Source organism: Xyrauchen texanus, chromosome 42, assembly GCF_025860055.1.
Source record: "Xyrauchen texanus isolate HMW12.3.18 chromosome 42, RBS_HiC_50CHRs, whole genome shotgun sequence".
Taxonomy (NCBI): Eukaryota; Metazoa; Chordata; class Actinopteri; order Cypriniformes; family Catostomidae; genus Xyrauchen; species Xyrauchen texanus.
The window spans coordinates 14,266,034-14,287,928 of NC_068317.1; the positions used below are offsets into that span (position 1 = coordinate 14,266,034).

At 41.2% G+C, this 21,895-nt stretch overlaps 1 protein-coding gene across 1 annotated transcript in view; it reads right to left on the reverse strand.

Annotated features, from left to right (window-relative positions):
- The window catches only part of LOC127635292 (POU domain, class 6, transcription factor 2-like), a 137,171-nt gene that overhangs the window by 39,545 nt on the left and 75,731 nt on the right, over positions 1-21,895 (reverse strand). Inside the window, exon 4 of the mRNA XM_052115208.1 lies at positions 21,085-21,458. Coding sequence (XP_051971168.1) covers positions 21,085-21,458 — 374 coding nt within the window. The remainder of the gene's footprint in view (positions 1-21,084; positions 21,459-21,895) is intronic.

Below are 21,895 nucleotides of genomic sequence, written 5' to 3' on the forward strand. Positions count from 1 at the left end.
AAAAGCATAACTGTTGGAAAAAAAGGGGCAAAAGGGGTCATGTTTAACGGGCCAGAATTCAAATGATGGAGGAAGATAGAAGGAAATTAATGATAAATGTACCTATAAAGGGTTGATGGATTGTTCAGCACTAACAGTCAATCATGTGACTCATTAACTTTAAGCATAATTAATTGCTTTTTGTGTCATTATATAAAATCAGGCCTTTTCCTGTGCTTCCAAAATTGTGGCCCTTAAAATCCATACAGGAATTTTATCCCATCAGTCATCTTTACTCTACTTTCTCTGCAAAGAGGCAGTCCTATACAGTAGCCTCCAGATGGTAAATAAATATATATTTTATTTATAAATTCCATGTTTGATCATTTGTCATGTTGGAAAATTCCCAAATGTTTTTGGCCACATCTCAATGTGATTGATTAAAGATAATGTTGTTGCATGCAAAAGTGCTGACAGCAGTGTTATACATACAGCAATGTTATTTCTTTATACCCACAAAGTTTGAGAAATAAAAAGACAGGTGAAAATTCACATGCAAGACTGCGCTGGGGAACAACCCCTAAGAAAAAACATTATCGCTCAGAGGTTGCGGTTTCATAGCTAACAAGACTTAATGGAGGTCTCAGTTATGTTTCATTAAAGTCTCAACTTGAGAACGAGAATTAAAATAGAAACAAGTGAGACTATATTGCATGCTGAAAGAGTATAGGGCTATAAAATTAGCTCAGATCATTTGTTCTTGGGAGAATTTGATTAGAAATATTTGAGCTTATACTGAAAATCATTTGGACTTTGATTGCAAAACTGAGCATTGTCGAGATATCTTCTGAAATTATCTTCTGAAGAGTATAATTCTAAGGACAAAAATCTGACAAAAGTGTCATTATGCTCTCCATTCATTCTCGGTGCTGTCTTGGAGACACAATTGTGATATTAATGCAATCTAATTTGTGATTTTTGTTTCCCTCTGGGACTGTGTAACTAAGCCTGTAGGACCTGCTGTTGTTAAAAAACGTATTAAATAGTTTAGTGAAAAGTTTATATTGCATTTCTGATGGCCACTAGAGGCCAAGTCTTCATATGATTTTTAATCTTTGCTGTAATTTCCTGCAATAAGAAAGATGAAAATAATGAAAATGCCCAATGCAAAATGATCTAAGTGAAGGTACGGAAGAGCATGTCGCTATTTAAATAAAAAAAAAGAAAGAAAAAAAGAATAAACTACTTTAATTCATCATGTCAAATTCTCCTCTTTCCGGCATTTGAACAGAATGCCATCTCTTTTCACTTCTTGTTGTTTGACATACAAATCCAGCATTTGAATGACTTTAATATTGGCATAATCAATGGCTGGTGATCTTTTGATGGCCTCTATTCAATAAAGCCCAATGTCATCTGTGTGTGAGTTTCATAACTAGAAAAATGGTAAATGATTACTCCTCCGTATGGCGTCTCGGAGTGAGTGGGGCTAATGAAGAGAAATGGTTGGGTTTGGTGCTGGGGCTGCCAGCTGCCATTTGAGAACTCACAGCACAGAGATTAATGATGACTGAGAAGGGCTCTGTGGCTATGATGTGTTCAAAGGTCTGATCGATAACACACACACACTCACACATCTATATATATCCTCTCTCTCTCACACACACACACACACACACACACACACACACACACACACACACACACACACACACACACACTCTTGAGCACACATGCAAATATACACAAGCAAACCTTAACACATATGGGCATACTCAGCATCATCCCAAAGTAGTGTGATGAATGGAAAACATTCGGATACAGCATTGATCAGGCTCTTCCTTGTGTTTCTCTGGGCAGATTACAGGGGTCACAAGAAACTTAACAAGTGTTGCGTGTTATTGGACATCTGTTTTCTGCAACAGTGCCATTATCTTGTGCTAACATGGCACATTTATTATTTCTACAGTGTTTGTTCATGTGTGGGCTTGTGTGTGGAGGAGTGGGGGGTGGAGAGATAACTAGTTAGGAAAAAAAGGAGAAATCATGTAAGGAATATCAACTATATGTAAAAAAAAATAAAAATAAAAAAATAAAAATAAGATTGGACCTAGGACTGAGCCTTGTGGAACACCCTTAGGTTTGAGAGACTGGGAGAGAGACAACAGAGGCATCATAAGGGTCACTGAGGCAAATCTATCATATAAATATGAATAGGAGGAATAGCAATGCTCAAAACTTACATTTATAAGAGCCAATCACCTTTTTGATACAGGCATCACCGTTTTTGTTAATTTACTGCATGTGCATCTGGTGAACCAATCTGGGTTTTATTTATTCATTAATTTATTTATTTTTGCATGCTTTGAGCCAATGATGCACAATTTATGATGCCATTGTTGTCAGAATTGATTTCTGAAAAAAACATTTGTTTAATAATTTTGAAAAACTATTTTGGAGATTTTGGTATTTTCCCATCGAAGCAGATAGGAACTGTACTTGACTGGATATAGCATCCAAAACCCAATATGGCCGCAGAACTGAATTTAAAGTCCCCTTTAAAAGATCTTACAGTTTTCTGCGGTAATCAGAAATGTAAGCTAGTCGGGCTCTCTCCATCTATGTTTACACTCTTTATGTTAAAATGAAATTCTGAAATTGTTTTCTCCAAACAAGAAGTTTTAATTTATTGTAGATTAATTAATTGTAAGTCAAATATACAAATATATAAATTGTATTAAGTCAAATATTGACCCATTATATTTCATCAAAAGTCAACATCAAAACTTTAATTTCTTACTATGCATTTTATTGCAGGCCCTAGTGCCCATTGTCTATTTTTTCTAAAAAAAAAAAAAATAATCCCTCGTTTAGAGTAAATAAAAAGTTGCTTTGCTTTCATCGCCCAGATTTTCCTCACTTGCTGCATCACATGCTTTATAATTATTCATACGAATGCTGTGCTGCTGTTGATGGGCAATAGTCTTATTTTCTGCTTCAGTCACCAGTGCACATTTGTATTTTCATAAAGTAGGCAATTTTCTGCCTTCTTAAGAAGGACTGTCTATTGGACTGAATTAATGAGAGTGAGAGTGAAAGAGAGAGTTAGAGAGAGAGAGAGAGAGGAGAGAGAGAGAGAGAGAGAGAGAGAGAGAGAGGAAGAAATAAGGAGAGACTGGGACAGGACAGAGGTGAGATATTTCTTTGCCATAAGAAAAGCGAACTTCTTGTTAAAGTGCTGTGTTAAACAAATCTTTCTAAGCATGAATAATTAATAAAACACAGTTAGTAAACACTCTTTAAGCAGCCTGTTCTGCTGAGAGTTACACATAATGTTGAATTATTGGAGAACAGGTCAAATCTGGCATCTGCAACATCTTTGCAGCTAATTTCTATCAAAACATGCAAACAAGAAGCAGGAGTGTGTGTACATGTGTCTATCTTTAAGCATATGTGAGATGGAAGGGTGCCTGACCTTGGCAGGGATGGAGTTTCAGAAGCGAACTGTAATGATGGCTGATTGCTGGGGAATGGTGGAGAATTGACAAAGGAGAGAGAGAGAGAGAGAGAGAGAGAGAGAGAGAGAGGGAGGCAGAAAAGAGGAGTAGAGAGATAGAAAAGGAGGGAGGAGATGAGGCCTGTGTAATTGCAGCATTTGTGGGTCTGAGTCACCCTTGGCTCACATCAGTACATCAGGAGGGATGTGTCTTAGAGCGACGGGACAGCAGGAGAGAAGTTAAAGTTAAAGGAAAGTGGGGGTAAAAGATGGACATGTAGGGGCAGAGAATAGTCTTGAGAGGGTGAGCAAAATGTAAGGAAGAGAACAAGGGTGAGCGAATGAGAGACATTTTGCAACATCTGCCAATGAACATTATTATTTTTTGAGCCTGATCTCGTGAAAATTACGTGACTGAGGTGACATTTTTCAAAATGATATTATTAGGCTCCTTACACGTATCACGGAAGTTAAATGACAAGTCAAGCGCTAAATTAAAAGTGTTTAGACAGCATTAAGCATAAGATAGCATTGAATAAGGAACAGGGCGAAATTAAGTTTAAGATAATTTGACTTTTTACTTGTGATTTGAGTGAAAGGTAATAAATGTCATTGTTATTTATGTGAAAGGCAATACAAGTCATTGTTGTTGTAGCACATCTAGTGTTTATTTTACCTGGAAACTGCTGCTATATGTAATAAGAGCCACATAGAAATTATTTTGCAAATTTTTTTTAATGTTGCAAATTTATTGCTTGGGTAATAGATTTAGTTTTTTGACTAAAATGTCCTTAATACAAATTAAATGTAGAAAATATAAATATTAGTCAATTAAGTCAATTTACTCTGACTGAAATGACATTGACTAAGAATAAAATTCCACATCATTTAGAATATAATTTTTAATACATATATTTTTTATAATGACTACAATGTGCAAAAGAACAAAAAAGGAAACAGAACAACATTTAAATGAATATTCAAAAATGTAAAAAATAAAAAAACATTTAAACGTATCAATATACAAAATATTTTATCAACATCAATTAAATACAACATATGACAACTGCTGTTTTAATAGCATATAATGAGGATACTTAAGCACTATAGACTATAGTACTATGGAGTTCATTTTTAAAAGTTACTGAGGTAGCATTGATTTACTGTAAATGTCATAAGATGTTGTTGCTCACATAACTTATATCAGCAAGGGTCAGGTTATTATTCTTACAATTCAGTTTTCAATAATGTTACAGTTCCTTATAAAATTACCAGCCATTGACAAGTAAATCCATTTTATGAACTCCCCAAAGCCCATTTTTACTCACATTTGGTGCTTGGTCACTGTTAATTTAGAGGAACTTTTTTGGACAGACATTTATATGTTAAAGAAAGATAGCCAGAGGAAAAAGAGATGAGTCGTCCATACAGTGAGGCAGTAAATTGGTGTTGGCTGAATACTGGGCAGCAGCCTGTAATTACTCTGTAAGACTCGGGGTTGGGAGTCAGGGCAGAACCATATATACCCACTCTGTCTAAGAGAGAGAGACAGGTAGAGAGAGGGAGAGATAGACAGCTAAGACCTGGTGGACCAAACACCAGACAGGAGATCTTCATGCAACTTCATTGTTTTTCTCTCTCTCTCTCTCTCTCTCTCTCTCTCTACATATACATACATATATATATATATATATATATATATATATATATATATATATATATATATATATATATATATATATATATATTATTATTATTATAAATAATATTTATTATTTATTTATTTTTTTCGGTCAGCCCTGAAACCATGGAAGCAGACATATTGGCAAGGTCAAGGGCTGTTATTAAACACACAGCACATAGTAGCATGACAGGCTGTGAGAGAGAGAACCATCAGGAGATAACGGCTTGACTACAGTGTATACAGACCCTCACAAAATTACAAGCATAGATGCAATGTATTTCACTGCATGTTTGTGTGGTGCTTCAACACAAATCACCACAATTTGAATGTACTTTATATTCTGCCATAATGGTTTGAGATATTATTTTAACATCCAAAGTAATTTAATCCACCATCTTTATGCTATAACAGACTGATCTCGCTGGGAATTCCTCAGTAGATCGAAAGTTTTTCAGATGAAATCAGTCTGTGCTAACCGAAAACCGAATCACTGTCCGACGCTGTTTTTGTTTTTTGTTTTTTTAGGTATAGGGCACATGCTGTAATTTTTTTTTGCCAAAAGAGTCTTGTAAATTGAGCATTTTTGCTGATGTAAATAATGTAATACAGTAAACAGGAATGCACATTTTCATAACCTATCCATCAGTGGAGTAAAAAGTAATAAAATAGGGAAAATGGAACCTCCAAATTAATGCAATTACTTACAGTTGTGGCCAAAAATATTGGCACCCTTGGTAAATATGAGCAAAGATGTCACGGTTCATAAATCCTGTCTCTTCCTCGTCTCGTGCTCTGTTGTTTACATATGTGTGTGTGTGTGTGTGTGTGGATGTGTGTGGGCATGACTGCTCGTTTACGTGTTCAGCGATCAGCTGTAATCACTTCCCTTCACCAGCTGCAACCCATTTCGTCATCCTTAAATACTCACCACTTTCTCATCTCTTTGTCAGATCGTTGTTTTGTGATGTCCGGTTGTGTTGATCCCGCTAAGCTCCAGTCCTGTTCCCTCGTTGTTCCTGTTCGTGTTCGTGTGGATGTTATGTGGATTCGTCGTGTTTGTTCAGCACTCCTCACCACGCTTCTCACCGGATTCATCTGACCATTGGAGTTCCTGCGCCACTAAACCGTCTCCCCGGACTTTTCCCAATCTTCACATTTTGACTGTTAATAAACTTATTGTCATTTGCAACTTGCTTCCTAGCTTCATTCGTTACAGAACTATCTGACCCAAGATGGAAGCAGCGAGTAACAGTTCAGAGAGACTGGAGGAATTCGTGAACAACAGCAGACTTCGTATGGAGAACCAAGAGAAGAATCTCAATAACACAGCTTGCGCTGTTCAGGCTTTAGTGGCGCAGGTGTCCGGACTCACCCAGCAAATCCAACTTCTGCGAGCTCCCACTGCGTCGCCCGCACTGCTGATTCCCCAACCACCACCAGCGGATCCCTCCCACTCGGAGCCCTGCCTACCGGTTCCAGAGCCGTATTCAGGTGAACCCAATTTTTGTCAAGCTTTCTTAACACGATGCTCAATGCATTTTTCTCTCCAGCCCAGAACATTCCAGGATGAGAGAACCAAGGTCGCCTTTGTCCTGACACTACTGACTGGGAGAGCGGCGCTATGGGGAACAGCGGTGTGGGAAAACCAGGACGAATGCTGCGCCTCGTTCCACGCCCTGTCTGCCGAGATGAAGCAAGTTTTTGACCATGCCGCTGCCGGTAGAGAAGCAGCCAGAGTGCTGGCCGATTTGCGTCAGGGAGAGAGATCCGTATCGGATTTCTCTATCGAGTTCCGGACGCTAGCGGTGGAGAGCCAATGGAACGAGGAGGCGCAGTGGGACATGTTCCTGCATGGGCTGTCTGACCGCGTCCAAAGTGAGATATACGCCATGGATCTTCCCACCAAGCTCAACGACCTCGTTGCACTAGCGTTAAGAGTGGACGCTAGGCTGTCCAGAGTGGAACAGCGAGCACAGACCAACCGTCCTTCGGGAGGACTTGGGGGCCAACGCTCTGGAGGCGGGGACGCGGTCAGCCCCATCTGCGATCCCGAGCCCATGCAGGTGGGTCGAGCCCGGCTTTCCCGGGAGGAGAAGGAAAGGCGGAGATCCCAGGGCCTCTGCATGTACTGTGGAGGAGCTGGACACTTCAGCTACAACTGTCCTTTAAAAGGTCCAGCCCGATAGTAAGTATGAGGCTACTATCGGGTGGTATCTCCACGAGAAGACCTCATCGACATCTACTCTCCTTCCGGTAAGACTCCAATGGTCCACCCACCGTCACAACTGTCGAGCACTCCTGGATTCTGGGGCGAAGGTAACTTCATGGACTACACGTTTGCACGCAACCACCAAGTTCCCCTCAGGTCCCTCACACATCAGATTGCTGTACACGCCCTCAATGGCCAGGAACTTCCCACCATTTCACTAGCCACTGAAGACATCACCCTCATCACGTCAGGCAATCACACCGAAACCATCTCCTTCTACATCCTGGACACTCCTCTCGCCCCCATCGTCCTTGGTCATCCCTGGCTCACCCGCCACAACCCTAAAGTGGACTGGCAATTGAAGTCGGTGTCTGCGTGGAGCACTCAATGTCATAAGTCTTGTCTAATGTCTGCCTGTCCGTCTGTTTCTGTCCCTGTGTTTCAGGAGGAGACCGTGGATTTATCTAACGTGCCCGCGGAGTACCTGGACCTGAAGGAGGTGTTCAGTAAGTCTCGGGCTGCTTCTCTCCCTCCACATCGTCCCTATGACTGTGCCATAGAGTTATTGCCAGGTACGTCTCCGCCTAAGGGCAAGTTATATTCACTCTCGGTTCCAGAGAGGGAGGCTATGGAGAAATATATTTCTGATGCTCTAGCAACAGGGTTCATCCGCCCTTCCTCTTCTCTGGCGGGGGCGGGGTTCTTTTTTGTGGGGAAGAGGGATGGATCTCTGCGACCTTGTATTGATTACCGGGGGCTGAACAGCATCACGGTAAAGAATACTTATCCTTTGTCGTTGATGTCTTCGGCTTTCGAGAGGTTGCAGGGAGCATCTATCTTCACGAAATTGGATTTACGCAATGCTTATCATTTGGTCCGCATCAGGGAGGGGGATGAATGGAAGACCGCTTTTAACACCCCCAAGGGGCACTTTGAATACTTGGTCAAGCCGTTCGGCCTGTCCAACTCCCCAGCGGTCTTCCAGGCACTTGTTAATGACGTGCTGCGAGACATGGTCGACCAGTTCATATATGTCTACCTGGATGACATATTGATTTTTTCTTCTTCTCTCCAGGAACACGTGCAGCACGTCCGGCAAGTGCTTCAGAGGTTCCTAGAGAATGGGCTTTTTGTCAAGGCGGAGAAATGCGCTTTTCATGCACAGTCTGTTCCTTTCCTAGGGTACATCGTGTCGGTTGAGGGAATGCGCATGGATCCTGAGAAGATCAAGGCTGTGGTGGATTGGCCAAGTCCAGATTCCCGTAAGGCTCTACTGAGGTTTCTGGGGTTCGCCAATTTCTACCGGCGTTTCATTCGCAATTTCAGTCAACTAGCCACGCCTCTGACCGCCTTGACCTCTCCCAGAACGACGTTCAGGTGGTCAGACGCAGCCGAGGCTGTGTTCTACAAACTAAAAAGCTGCTTTGTTTCAGCTCCCTTCCTGATATCCCCTGATCCATCACGTCAGTTCGTGGTAGAGGTCGATGCGTCAGAGGTGGGGGGTAGGCGCAGTGTTATCCCAGCGTTCTCCTTCAGACGATAAGATGCATCCTTGCGCGATTTTTTCTCATCGCTTGTCCTCGGCCGAACGTAATTATGACATTGGTAACAGAGAGTTGTTGGCAGTCAAGTTAGCCTTGGAGGAATGGCGCCACTGGTTGGAGGGTTCGGGGGTACCCTTATTCATCTGGACCGATCACAAGAACTTGGAATACATTCGCACAGCTAAAAGACTAAACTCCAGGCAGGCTCGGTGGGCTCTTTTTTTCGGTCGTTTTGATTTTACTCTCTCGTACCGCCCGGGTTCCAAGAACATCAAACCCGATTCTTTATCGCGTATTTTTGATCGCTCCGAATGCCTGTCCACTCCCGAGTGCATTTTACCAGAGACTCTATTCATCTCTTCACTCACATGGGAGATCAAATCGAAGGTCAAGACGGCCTTAGAAGGGGTAACGCCCCCGGCTCGGTGCCCACCGAATCGTTTGTTTGTGCCGGAGGGGTTACGGTCCAGCGTTATTCAGTGGGGACATTGTTCCAATGTGGCTTGTCATCCGGGAGTTAATCGAACTAAGTTTTTAGTCAAGCAACGATTCTGGTGGCCTCAGATGGCTCGCGACGTTCACAGTTTTGTCTTGGCGTGCTCAGTTTGTGCCACTGGTAAGACTTCCAATCGACCCCCAGACGGGTTACTTCAACCGCTGCCGGTGCCTTCGAGACCCTGGTCCCATATCGCTCTAGATTTTATTACTGCCCTCCCACCCTCCCAGGGGTACACGGTAGTTTTAACCGTGGTGGACCGATTCTCGAAGGCGGCTCATTTCATTCCCTTGCCCAAATTACCCTCAGCCAAGGAGACAGCGGTGATCGTCATTGACCACGTCTTTCGATTACATGGCCTCCCGACAGACGTGGTTTCTGACAGAGGACCCCAATTTGTGTCAAAATTTTGGCGAGAGTTTTGCAAACTACTGGGAGCGACTGTCAGTTTGTCCTCAGGGTTTCATCCCCAGAGCAATGGTCAATCTGAGCGAGCCAACCAGGACTTGGAGAGAACGTTACAATGTTTGGTATCCAAAAATCCTTCCTCGTGGAGTCAACAACTCTCTATGGTGGAGTACACCCACAACACGTTGCCAGTGTCATCCATGGGCCTATCTCCGTTTGAGTGTAGTGTAGGTTACCAGCCACCAATTTTTCCTAGTCTGGAATCCGAGGTCGCGGTCCCCTCCGCTCACGCCTTCGTCCAGAGGTGTCACCGCACTTGGACTAGGGCCCGTGAGACTCTACTCCAAGTGGGGTCGCGCACCAAGGCCAAAGCCGATCGCCACCGGTCTAGGCCTCCCGTATACGTCGCTGGTCAAAAAGTGTGGCTTTCTACTAAGAACATTCCTCTCCGCTCCGTATCGAATAAACTTGCACCCAAATTCATCGGCCCATTCACTGTCACCAAGATTGTTAGTCCGGTGGCAGTCCGCCTCAACCTTCCTCCGGCGTACAGGAGAATTCACCCGTCTTTCATGTATCCAAAATAAAACCCGTTTTTATTCCGCATTAATCCGCCCGGTTCGGTTACCCCGCCGTGACTCGTAGATGGGGAACCTACTTATTCGGTCAATCGCATTCTGGACTCAAGACGGAGGGGACGCGGATTTCAGTACCTGGTGGACTGGGAAGGTTACGGTCCGGAGGAGAGAAGTTGGGTACCGGCCAGGGACATTCTGGATCACTCCCTTATCGATGATTACAATCGGCAGGTAAGGGAGCCTGGGAACGCCAGGAGGCGTCCCTGGGGGGTACTGTCACGGTTCATAAATCCTGTCTCTTCCTCGTCTCGTGCTCTGTTGTTTACATATGTGTGTGTGTGTGTGTGTGTGTGTGTGTGTGTGGATGAGTGTGGGCATGACTGCTCATTTACGTGTTCAGCAATCAGCTGTAATCACTTCCCTTCACCAGCTGCAACCCATTTTGTCATCCTTAAATACTCACCACTTTCTCATCTCTTTGTCAGATCGTTGTTTTGTGATGTCCGGTTGTGTTGATCCCTCTAAGCTCCAGTCCTGTTCCCTCGTTGTTCCTGTTCGTGTTCGTGTGGATGTTATGTGGATTCATCGTGTTTGTTCAGCACTCCTCACCACGCTTCTCACCGGATTCATCTGACCATTGGAGTTCCTGCGCCACTAAACCGTCTCCCCGGACTTTTCCCAATCTTCACATTTTGACTGTTAATAAACTTATTGTCACTTGCAACTTGCTTCCTAGCTTCATTCGTTACAAAAGAAGGCTGTGAAAAAAAATCTGCATAATTTATCCTTTTGAACATTCATTCAAAATATTCACAAAATCTAACCTTTACTTGAAGAAAAACAATTGAAAGAGGGGAAATATCTCATTATTAAGTAAATATTTTCTCCAAAACACGTTGGCCACAATTACTGGCACCACAAGAAATTATTATAATTAAAATATATCTGAAATATATTCCCATTCATATTTTAAATTTTTTAGTGCAATTGGGTGACTAGGAACATGAAATTATTCAGCCATGACTTCCTATTTCAAAGGGGTATAAATATAAGGTAACACACAGGCCAAATTCCCTTAATCATCACAGTGGGTTAGTCTAAAGAATATAGTTCTGATGTGCAGCAAAAGGTTGTTGAGCTTCACAAAATGGGAAGTGGCTAAAAGAAAATTGCCAAAGCATTGAAAATGCCCATTTCCACCACCAGGGCAATAATTAACAAGTTCCAATCAACTGGAGATCTTAAGAATTGGCCTGGAAAAGGACGTGTCTATATTGTCTCCGCACACAGTGAGGAGGATGGTTCAAGTGGCCAAAAATGATCAAAGGATCACAGCTGGAGAATTGCAGAAATTGATTGGGTCTTGGGGTCAGAAAGTCTCATAAAATATATCAGACATCACCTACATCACCACAAGTTGTTTGGGAGGGTTTCAAGAAAAAAAGCCTCTGCTCTCATCCAACAACAAACTCAAGCATCTTCAGTTTGCCAGACACTACTGAAACTTCAAATGCGACCGGGTTCTATGGTCAGATGAAGCTTTTTGGCAGCAAACACCAGAGATGGGTTTGGCGCACACAGAGATGAAGAAGTACCCAATGCCCATGTTTAAATGTGGCGCTGGATCTTTAATGTTGTGGGGCTGTTTTTCTGCCAGAGGTCCTGGACATCTTGTTTGGATACATGGACTCTATCAAATACCAACAGATAAAAAATCTAAACCTGGCTCCCTCTACCAGAAAGCTTACAATGGGCTGTGGTTGGATCTTCCAGTAGGACAATGATCCAAAACATACATCAAAATCAACACAAATATGGTTCACTGACCACAAAATCAAGGTTCTGCCATGACCATCTCAGTCCCCTGACCTTAACCCCATAGAACACCTATGGGGTGAACTGAAGAGGAGAGTCCACCAACATGGTCCTCTGAATTTGAAGGATCTGGAGAGATTCTGTATGGAGGAATGGTCTCAGATCCCTTGTTATGTGTTCTCTAACCTCATTAGGCATTATAAGAGAAGACTCAGAGCTGTAGTCTTGGCAAAGGGAGGTTGCAAAAAGTATTGAATAAAAGGGTGCCAATAATTATGGCCAATGATTTTTGGAGGAAAATATGTATTTAATAATTAGATATTTCCTCCATTTTAATTGTTTTACTTCAATAAAAGATTCGATTTTTGTGATTTATTTTTATGAAAGATCAAAAGGATAAATTATGCATATTTATTTTCACAGATTTCTTTGTTCATATTTACCAAGGGTGCCAATATTTTTGGCCACAACTTGATTTGATTTCCACAGGACCAGAACCCATTGCTGCATCCGAAACATAGGTAGCTTTCTTGTTGCATCGCTGCCCTGTCAGTCAATAACTCAACAGACATCAAAAGTTGGAAAAAGTTAATAAAAACGTATATTTATACACCAAAAATCAACCGCCTTTTCAGCCACCATTTTTTTCCTTCAGCTCAACCACTGTGGAACATCGCGCACAGTATTGTGGGATTTTATAGGTTGCAAAGGATACATCTATAATAACTTCAAAAATCGATAAGATGAAGGTACTGTATCTCAGTAGACAGATGTCAACTGAATGCATGTCACATTGAAAGAGCTTGAAGTGTAAACCGATACGTTGATTATCTATAATGGGAGTTTTGTACCATTTAATTTTGTTTTGCATCTTGAGTCATGTTGGGTGCATCTCAATCAGCTCCCAGGTTCAGTAGTCAGGGCACTGATCAGGGAGTCAGCCATTTTTAGGGCTATCTCAATCGCAAAAACATTCCAGTGTGCTGTAATGATTGCTCCCTAACAAAATCCCACAATGCACCATAAAAACCAGGAAGCATCGTTGCTCACTATGTTCCCTTCCTGGAAAGGTTGTCATGTCTTCTTAAGTCTCTAAAGTTGTAAGAAGACAAGCACAGTGTAAACGATGAAGTCCAAGACTTATTTCCTCTTTAAAAGGGATATTAATGTCTTTCATTCATAATTACCATGAAACAATCTTGTAAATATTTGAATTGTTAAATGAAGGTTTAAGATACACTCTTATATATATAATTTTTTTTACTTATGGCATTTATCTGTTATAATAACACTGCATGTTTGAATATCTTCAACAAAAAGGAATGATAGTGTCATTAAACACAGCTCTGCTTGAGAACGTGAGCTCGTTATCCTGTCGCAGGTGACTGAGTAATTAGTGTCCCAGTGTTCAGTAAATGAACACCCTTGCCTGTGCCCGAATCAGTGTTCATGATGTACTGATTCACGACATAGGGAGCTAGGGAGTTGATTGAGACACAGGAGTTGTTTTGAAAAACTGACTTGATGAGATCATTATCCCACCCCCTGGACTCGGACGTTAGCCATTCCTGTCATGCCGTTTCTTGTTCAAGACCAGCTGGTCAAAGTGGCAGGTACGGAGCCCTTTACACCTTTTCTTCATAGGAAATATCCAAGCACCTGGCACAGTGAAAAAAGTGTCTGACTGTGTCTGTTGTAGTGTGGATGGTCTGCCCTGGCCTCTCTCTCTCTCTCTCTCTCTCTCTCTCTCTATGCCACAGATCAATGTATGTGTGTTGCTCAAGGCTGATGTAAGCCAGTGGAGTGGCAAATTACAGCAGACCTACAGCTGTAGGCTGACATTATGATTAATTTGATCAGTAATTTCTCCTGTTTTTTATTTCAATCGCTGTGGCCATTCTGCTGTGGCAGGTCTCTCAGATCTAATTAAGATCAATTCTGGTGTAACCGGCTTGCCCACCGAGGCCCCTTACCCCTCCCCTTCTTCAAATCCCCGAGTCCCCTCAGCGTAGAGAAACCCCCGTTGCTCCAATCAATCAGCACCTGCAAATCCAGCCACCCCGCTAATCAGCCAATTAACACACTTAGGCAAATTTCATAATCTCCACCGTCTGGTTGTCGTCACAACAGCCCAGACTCTATCCTCCCCTGCTTTTTTAATGCTTATGTGTCACTCTCCATTCTCTGTTGCTCTCCAAGAACAGGTAAAATAATCACAGGTTTTTAGAGGTTTTAAACTTTAGTGTTATAGGATTGTGATTGCAATATTTTTTTACAGTGTTGTGGCATTCATTAACTAATTTGTTATTTGCAAGTAGCAACACTAATTACTTAACAAAATGTTTTCACTAGCATGACAGTAGCTAACCTGTATTTAAAATAGCTTATCTATCTCAAAAGAAGGCCAATTTATTTTGAGTTTTTTTTTAAAGTTGAGATATAGGGTGACAAAATGGCATATCATTTTTTTTTTTTGCAACATTGTATTCAGCAACTTACACATAGTGCACACTTCACACCAAACTAAAGTCTTTCTAGCAAATCATTCCACTGTCGGCAATCTTTGGAATGGTCTCGCAAGGCCAGTCATGCCAGTGCAGCTCCTCTCTACTTGGATGGAGAAAGACCAAAATCTCAAAAACGGTTGGTCAAGATTATGATCAAAGAACATATTTCAAATCAGCAATAAAAACTGACAATACGGGAATCATAAATTGTGATTTTTTTACCTCATATTATGCAAAAAAAAAAAAAAAAAATTCCCCGCTTGTTGAGCTAATACGCATGCGCATTCTAGAGTTTATTGACAGGTGATGTCTGTATCTAAAAGGCGTTTGGCTCTTTTAACTGTAAGTCGGGACTTCCTTTCTACATCCGTTAACAGTTGGGCCCATCTCTGGCCAAACTGAAGCAGTGCATCACACAAAAAACATACTGTGGTGTAAAACAGGTATTACTATTCAGCAAGCTGAGACAATATTCAAACGTCTATTAAATTAATAAAAAAATCCAGTGAACTAGAGTGGTGCCCCAGCCTGAACGAGAAGGAGGGCATGACCAGGCCGTGAGGATGCACACCCGGCGCTGAGTTGCCTAATCAGCGGGAGGGAGGTAAGGGGAGAGCCAGGGACACCATAGAGAGAGAGAGAGAGAGAGAGAGAGAGAGACACACACACACGAGGCCACACTGTGTGTTTGTGTGTTTATGTTGCTGTGTTTTCAGATTAATATTTTCAGCACATTTTTTCCCCCTTCACTTTCTCTCTCTTTAACTGCGGCTCCGACTCCACCTTATCCCTCTCCCGGCTGATTGCGATCATTCTCTCCTAACTGTCCCTCATCGCTTAGCAATGTCCCCTGCTCACCACAAGTGCTATTTTATAAAAATTAATGCATGAATTAAATACATTACTTTAAAAAATCTAACACATAATTTGCATGACTCTGTACTGTTAAAATATGAAACAATCTCATAATTTGGTAACAGACTACTTAGGGTAGTAAATGAAAAAAGAATTGCATTTCTTATTTCCAAATATTTCTTCCTCACTAAAAGAATTGTTAATGGAACTGTTAAGGAACCATCAAGAGGAAATGGAACCGGAATCATTAAATTCCTTACGTATTTAGATTCTCATTCCCCAGTTGAGTAATTGCTCTCACTATAATTGAGATCCCCAGTTTTTGAGCAAGAAGAATATGCTGTATTTTTTTTATTATAAAATACATTTTAAAATAAAAATTTTATTGTATTAAATAATATTGTTTTAATCATGTGTAAAAGATAAGAGATATACCCTTAAATCTTTAATGTAATAAGTACTTGTAATTAACTTGGAGTGTAGCTACTACTTGTTTCAAAATGACAGCTGCCACTAGTAGGAGTAGTTTTGTCAGACTTAACTTCCTTTTAAAAATATAAATTTTATTCATCTTCATCTGCAGGAACTCTGGACTTACAGTACCAAAAATCCTGTCTGAATTTTTGAAGAAATAAACAACAAGCAAAAACGAGAGAGAGAGAGAGAGAGAGAGAGAGAGAGAGAGAGAGAGAGAGAGAGAGAGTGCAGAGAGTAAGCACTAAGCTTTTGTACAATGGACACACTGTCTGTGGTATTATCAGAGTGGGATGCTAACATGTTGTCATGTTGTCAGTTCAGCTACAGAAAGCCTCTATCTGGGCCTTTAGGTGTCTATATAGATCTGTCTGCCCTCCCTTACCAAAATGATCACACCCAAAAAGAAATGAATGTGGGGAAAGAGAGATAGAGAGATTAGGGTGGTACCTGTGTGACCAGAAGGGATAATAATGACAGACCCATGAAATGTGCATTGCTCAAATTCTCTCTAGGTGTTCACAGTAGCTGTCCCTAAAGGCCAGTAACAGCACTCTGGTGTATCATACTGCAACTTTCCCAGTCAAACGTAGACATAAGCCTAATTATGGGCTCAAGCCCCACAGGAGAGACAGCTTGCAAACCCTGCTACACACACATAAGCAATCAAATTGCTTAAATGGAAATGCGGGCCCCTACAAGGAGGGAACTTCAAACCCCTCCTGACACACATGCACACTTATCACTCTATTTTTCTCACTCTCACACATAGCACTCGAGTAACACAGTGAAGGGTTAGGTAATGATGCTGTTGTCTCTGGTGCCACTCTTTTTTTTATAACAAGCTGTAATTTTAAAAAGCTCTCCTAAAGTTCTCAGTTATTTTCTTGTCTTAGGAGACAGTAGTTGGCATGTTCTTTAGTTAAACTCATTTCTGTCTAGGAGAATGAGAATATTGAGATAAGAATTTATTTGCCATTTTTCTTTCCTATGGATAAAACTAGAATTATAAAAATTTTTCTGAGATTGCTTTAATATAATAAAGAACACTTAATTTGACTGTGAAAGTTATACATCAAATATCATTTAGAGGAATATTCCGGGTTCAATACAAGTTAATCTCAATCAACAGCGTTTCATAAAATTGATTACCACAAAAATTTATTTTGACTCGTCCGTCATTTTCTTTAAAAAGCAAAAATTTGGGTGTCAACAATTTTGTTACCATGGCGATGTAATGTCAAACCCTAAAACGACTGTAAAAATTAAGATTTAAACAACTTTACATCTCAAATATAATAATTAATTAATACATTTTATAACATTTTAAGTTTCACATTTCTGTTTAAACCCTCCAAAAAATGTCCTCATTCACTTCCTTAATGAGTGCCTCACTATAACATCGATTTTTATATATATATATATATATATATATATATATATATATATATATATATATTTTTTTTTTTTTTTTTTTTTTATGAAAAGGCGGGACAAGTCTAAATTTGTTTTTGTGGTAATTAACATTATGCCACAAATGCTGTCGATTGAGCTGGACCCATATTAAACCCTGAACATTCCTTTAAATATCAAGTTAGCACTGTGATCATCTTTGTGAGCGGACTCAAGACCAGAAAGATGTCACATACAACAAATGTAATTATAACACGGTTCTCTGGAAAACTCTATTCTGATTGGACGATTGCACCATCCAGTGATCTGACATTTTTGAATAATGACAGCACATCCATGTTTAACCGGTCCTGCTTGACCCCCTCCAAACGGGATTCGAACCGGTGTGGGAGGCAGGCGTGCTAACGAGGAGGCTAAAGGCTACAACCCAAAGCATCAGATTCTAGTGTGCCTCTTGAGGACAGGGGAGTGAGGTATACACACTGCACAGCTACCTACCAGCTGGCTACCGTTACACACAAATAAAATTATATTTCACCAGTCACTGTAACACCAGTCAACATTCACCATCCCCGGCTTATTGACTGCACCTGTAGCTCATCCCAGTTGTCCATTAGTAACGTTTGTGGAGAAACGACCTGCCCCTCCCCTCCGCTCCCCTCCCTGTCATCATCGTCACCCTGCCTCTGTGGGAAGTACTTCAGCCAGGCTCACAACGGGAGTGGGCAGAAGAGAGAACAGGCGCATAATTAATAAGCCTTGTTTAGGCGGTGGGGAACGAGGCACACCTGACATGTGTTTAGCCTTGTCCCTGCTGCCAAATAAAGATAGAGCATGCCTCTTCTCAGGGAGCCGGCTTATACACTGGTGTCCCCACAGATCTAGGAGCAGAGCGGGGAGGGTTCCAGCCGAATTAGATGCATGCCGGAGCCGCACCCCAGGCGTGAATTAGAAGCGATGCCAGGGGATTGAAGCATGCATTGCGGTTGACGGGAATGGATGCTGGCCCGCTTTCCCCTTGCATACGCCTCGACCCTGTGAAGAGAGGCTGCCAAGGAAGCCGCTGCCCCACTCGCCACAGACCAATGAGGGGAGTGTGAGTGGCCGCTGGACCCCGTCTATGTCCTGGATCCTCCTCTGGACACTCCCCATCCTACACAACACCCCCTTTCACCATGAGGATTCCAGATTCACCTTTATTTTGGACACTCTCGAATTTGGAAACCATTTCCCCATTTATGAACATTTTATGTTTATTATTATTTTTAATAAATGCCTCTTTGAGGCTTGATGCCACGCCATGCCCACTATGTCTGTCTCTTGCTCACCCCCCAATCATGTCTATGATTTTCAGATTTACTTTATTCTCAGGTAAAGTTTTGGCTCTGAACTAGGGTCTCCACTTGTTTCATTACAATCCGTGTATTGCGAGTTATCTTTCCTAATTCTCATATCACTCTGTGATCTCTACATTTAAGCTAATACAATTATTTTAAATCAAATCTATATTTCATGTCTATTTAATTATTTGGCACAATGTAGTTATGTAATAAGTAGATGCAGACAGATGGTCATTTTCACAAAATATACAGTACATCACTGTAACACTTAAGAAGATAAGGAGGAAGCTGGGACTGGCTTGACAAACACATATACACTTTTCATCGTACAAAGAATCAAAAACAAGCAGTGCTTTTCAGCCAGCTGCATCAAATCATAAAAACACTCAAACATGCAGACAAGATTCATACATATCTCTCCCTTCTGCCACTGTCTCTTCTCCTTAAATACTCCCTTTTCCCCTAGCTGGAACGCAAGGCCGGTGTAGCGCTCATGTCTAAGTCATTCGCCACTTATATTCCCAGCCTCGCTCTGCCCAGAAGGAGCTCGGCTCCGCCCTGCTTTCCACACTCACACTGTCAGACAGATGCTCAGATATGCATATCCATTTTCATTTAAGACTTCCAGACTAACATCTAGACTTGGCAATGCAGCTATCTTCTTATGCTGGCATTAACATGCATGAGACGTCCAGGTCAAGCTTTCGGAGATGTCCCTCCTCCAATTTACTCCATTCTACCTCTGACACACCTGAATCACAAATCAGGAGGGCTTGATGATTACTTGACAAATCGAATCAGGTGAGCTTCAACTATAAATGAAGACATATATAGAATGTCTGGCCATTCTTAAGGAATCCCTTTGAATCCACTAGTTCTGGGCTCTCTCGAGACCATTAAGTGTAGGGCCCAAAAGGTCCAGCTGGTGAGTATACAGGCCGGGGAGGGATGGAAGGTGAAATAAATGGCTAAACTGATGGCAGCCATTAAACGAGGGAAGGGGGAGTGGGGTTATGGTCCAGCACATTGCAATAAGGGCTGTGACGCTGATGAATGCGGGGACGGACAGCGAAGCGACCCTTGCCTTTCTCAAACTGAAATGAAACCACTGGGACATGTAGGGAGGAAGGCATGTTATTAGTGAAAGACTGAGACAGCCAGACGAGAGGAGTAAGAGGAGCAGCAGATAAATAGACAGACAGGGGCTGCAATTATCCACGCAATCAAATGAATGGATCACCTATGTTTGCCATTCAAAACACAAGGGGTATGCTAATTCAAAGATGTCATATTATACATTATAATGTTTAGTTTCTGTGTTTAAAACATTCTGGTAAAACTAGTATTCTAGTTTTTATTTACCATTTACCACTCTACTTCCCAAAGTAAAATCTTTTATACCAAAACATTTTTTTAAATATATATGTTGAAAAAGATCTGCTTAAATTCCCTGCAACATTCGCTGCACACACTACACATTTTCAGAACATGTCAATAAATGATTATCATAAAATTGTTTCAAATCAAGTTACACTGAAAACGTCATTACTCATAATTCAATATTCTGCAGCTCTTCATTTCCAATAATAGTCTATTGCTGTCGCTAGCATGATGCCCGAGATAAACTCTTTAACAATAAACTTTCAATTTTCATTCTTTTTCAGGGACAGGCTTGGCAAACCGGTACCTCCCCCAGAAACAATTTTTGTAATATCCAAGATTTCCCTAGACAGATTCAATCATTCAATTGAATTACTGCCCTATTCTCTAACATTCATCCTAACCTCATCTCACTCCAGAGCTCCATTCATTCAGACATGTTGTGAATAATGTAGAAGAATGAGTTCTTTAAGTGAGGCGACATCATATTTAGGGGTCATTACATTGAGTCTATCAGTCTCGACTGCCCCCGTGCCATGCAGCACTCTAGAAGAGCTGCTCCCATTGTGCATCAACTTTTATTATGGCTTCAAATAACTTCACTTTTACTGTGCAAACAAGAGGTGAGATGGGTGAGGAGCAATGCAAGAAAGGATGTTTGCTATGGCAGATTGAGAATATGAGGCATTTATTTTGATATCATGGGAAAGCTTTTGTATACCCTTATATTCTTTTACTTTTTCAGATCAAACACATTAAATGGTTGGATTGTTGTAAGAACAAGGCAAAATGAAATCGGAAGTTGTATCTCATATAATGTATATACAGTATATTGAAGGAAAATGGTAAAAAAATATTGTCTACTTCGCTCCAAAAATAACATTTTATTTACTTAACAAATCTTACCTGTAGTGGCAGAGGAGGTGTGACAGGTGAGGGCAAGCTACGAGCTGGTGATTGGTTTTGCCTGTGAGTGGGTGGAGACTGGGGAGACTGAGCTGAGTTATGATTGGTGGAGGTGGAGCTTGGCGTAGGCCCAGTCACTTGTGATTGGATCGGAGGAGTGAGCTGATGATGACTGGGTGGCTGGAGATGCGTTGGGCCACAGAGCTGTTGCTGTTGCTCTCGTTCTCGTTGTTGTTCTCGTTCTCGCTCACGATGCTCTCGTTCCCGCTGCTGTTGTTGTTGATGGTGATGATGATGCTGTTGCTGTTGCTGGTGATGCTGAAGCTGCTGGAGCTGTTGAAGATGCTGGAGCTGTGAGTTAAGGGATGAGGTAGCTGTGGTAAGAGAAACAGAGAGAGAGAGCGAGAGAGAGAGAGAGAGAGATACATGAAAAATTTGTAATAATATTAATTGGACATTTTAAAAAATACAAATAATTATTATATGTCCAATTATTGTATTGTTTTATTATTATTATGTATAATTAATAATAATTAAAACATTAAACTTAATATATATATATACATTTTATAATTTTATATTAACTGATAATATTGTTTTACATTTTTTTGTGTATATTTCATATTTATCATTTTTAAAGTTAAGAAGTATCCAACTAAAAAAAGATGTTCTGATCTGTTGAAGTCAATGAACTGCCTCCATTTCCAGTCTTGCGGACTCTTAGACATAATTTGAAGTAATTCTCTGCACTCCTTAAATGCACCTTCTCTCTTTAAAAAGCTGTTTTTGGAGCTTCTACCCCTGGCAGGAC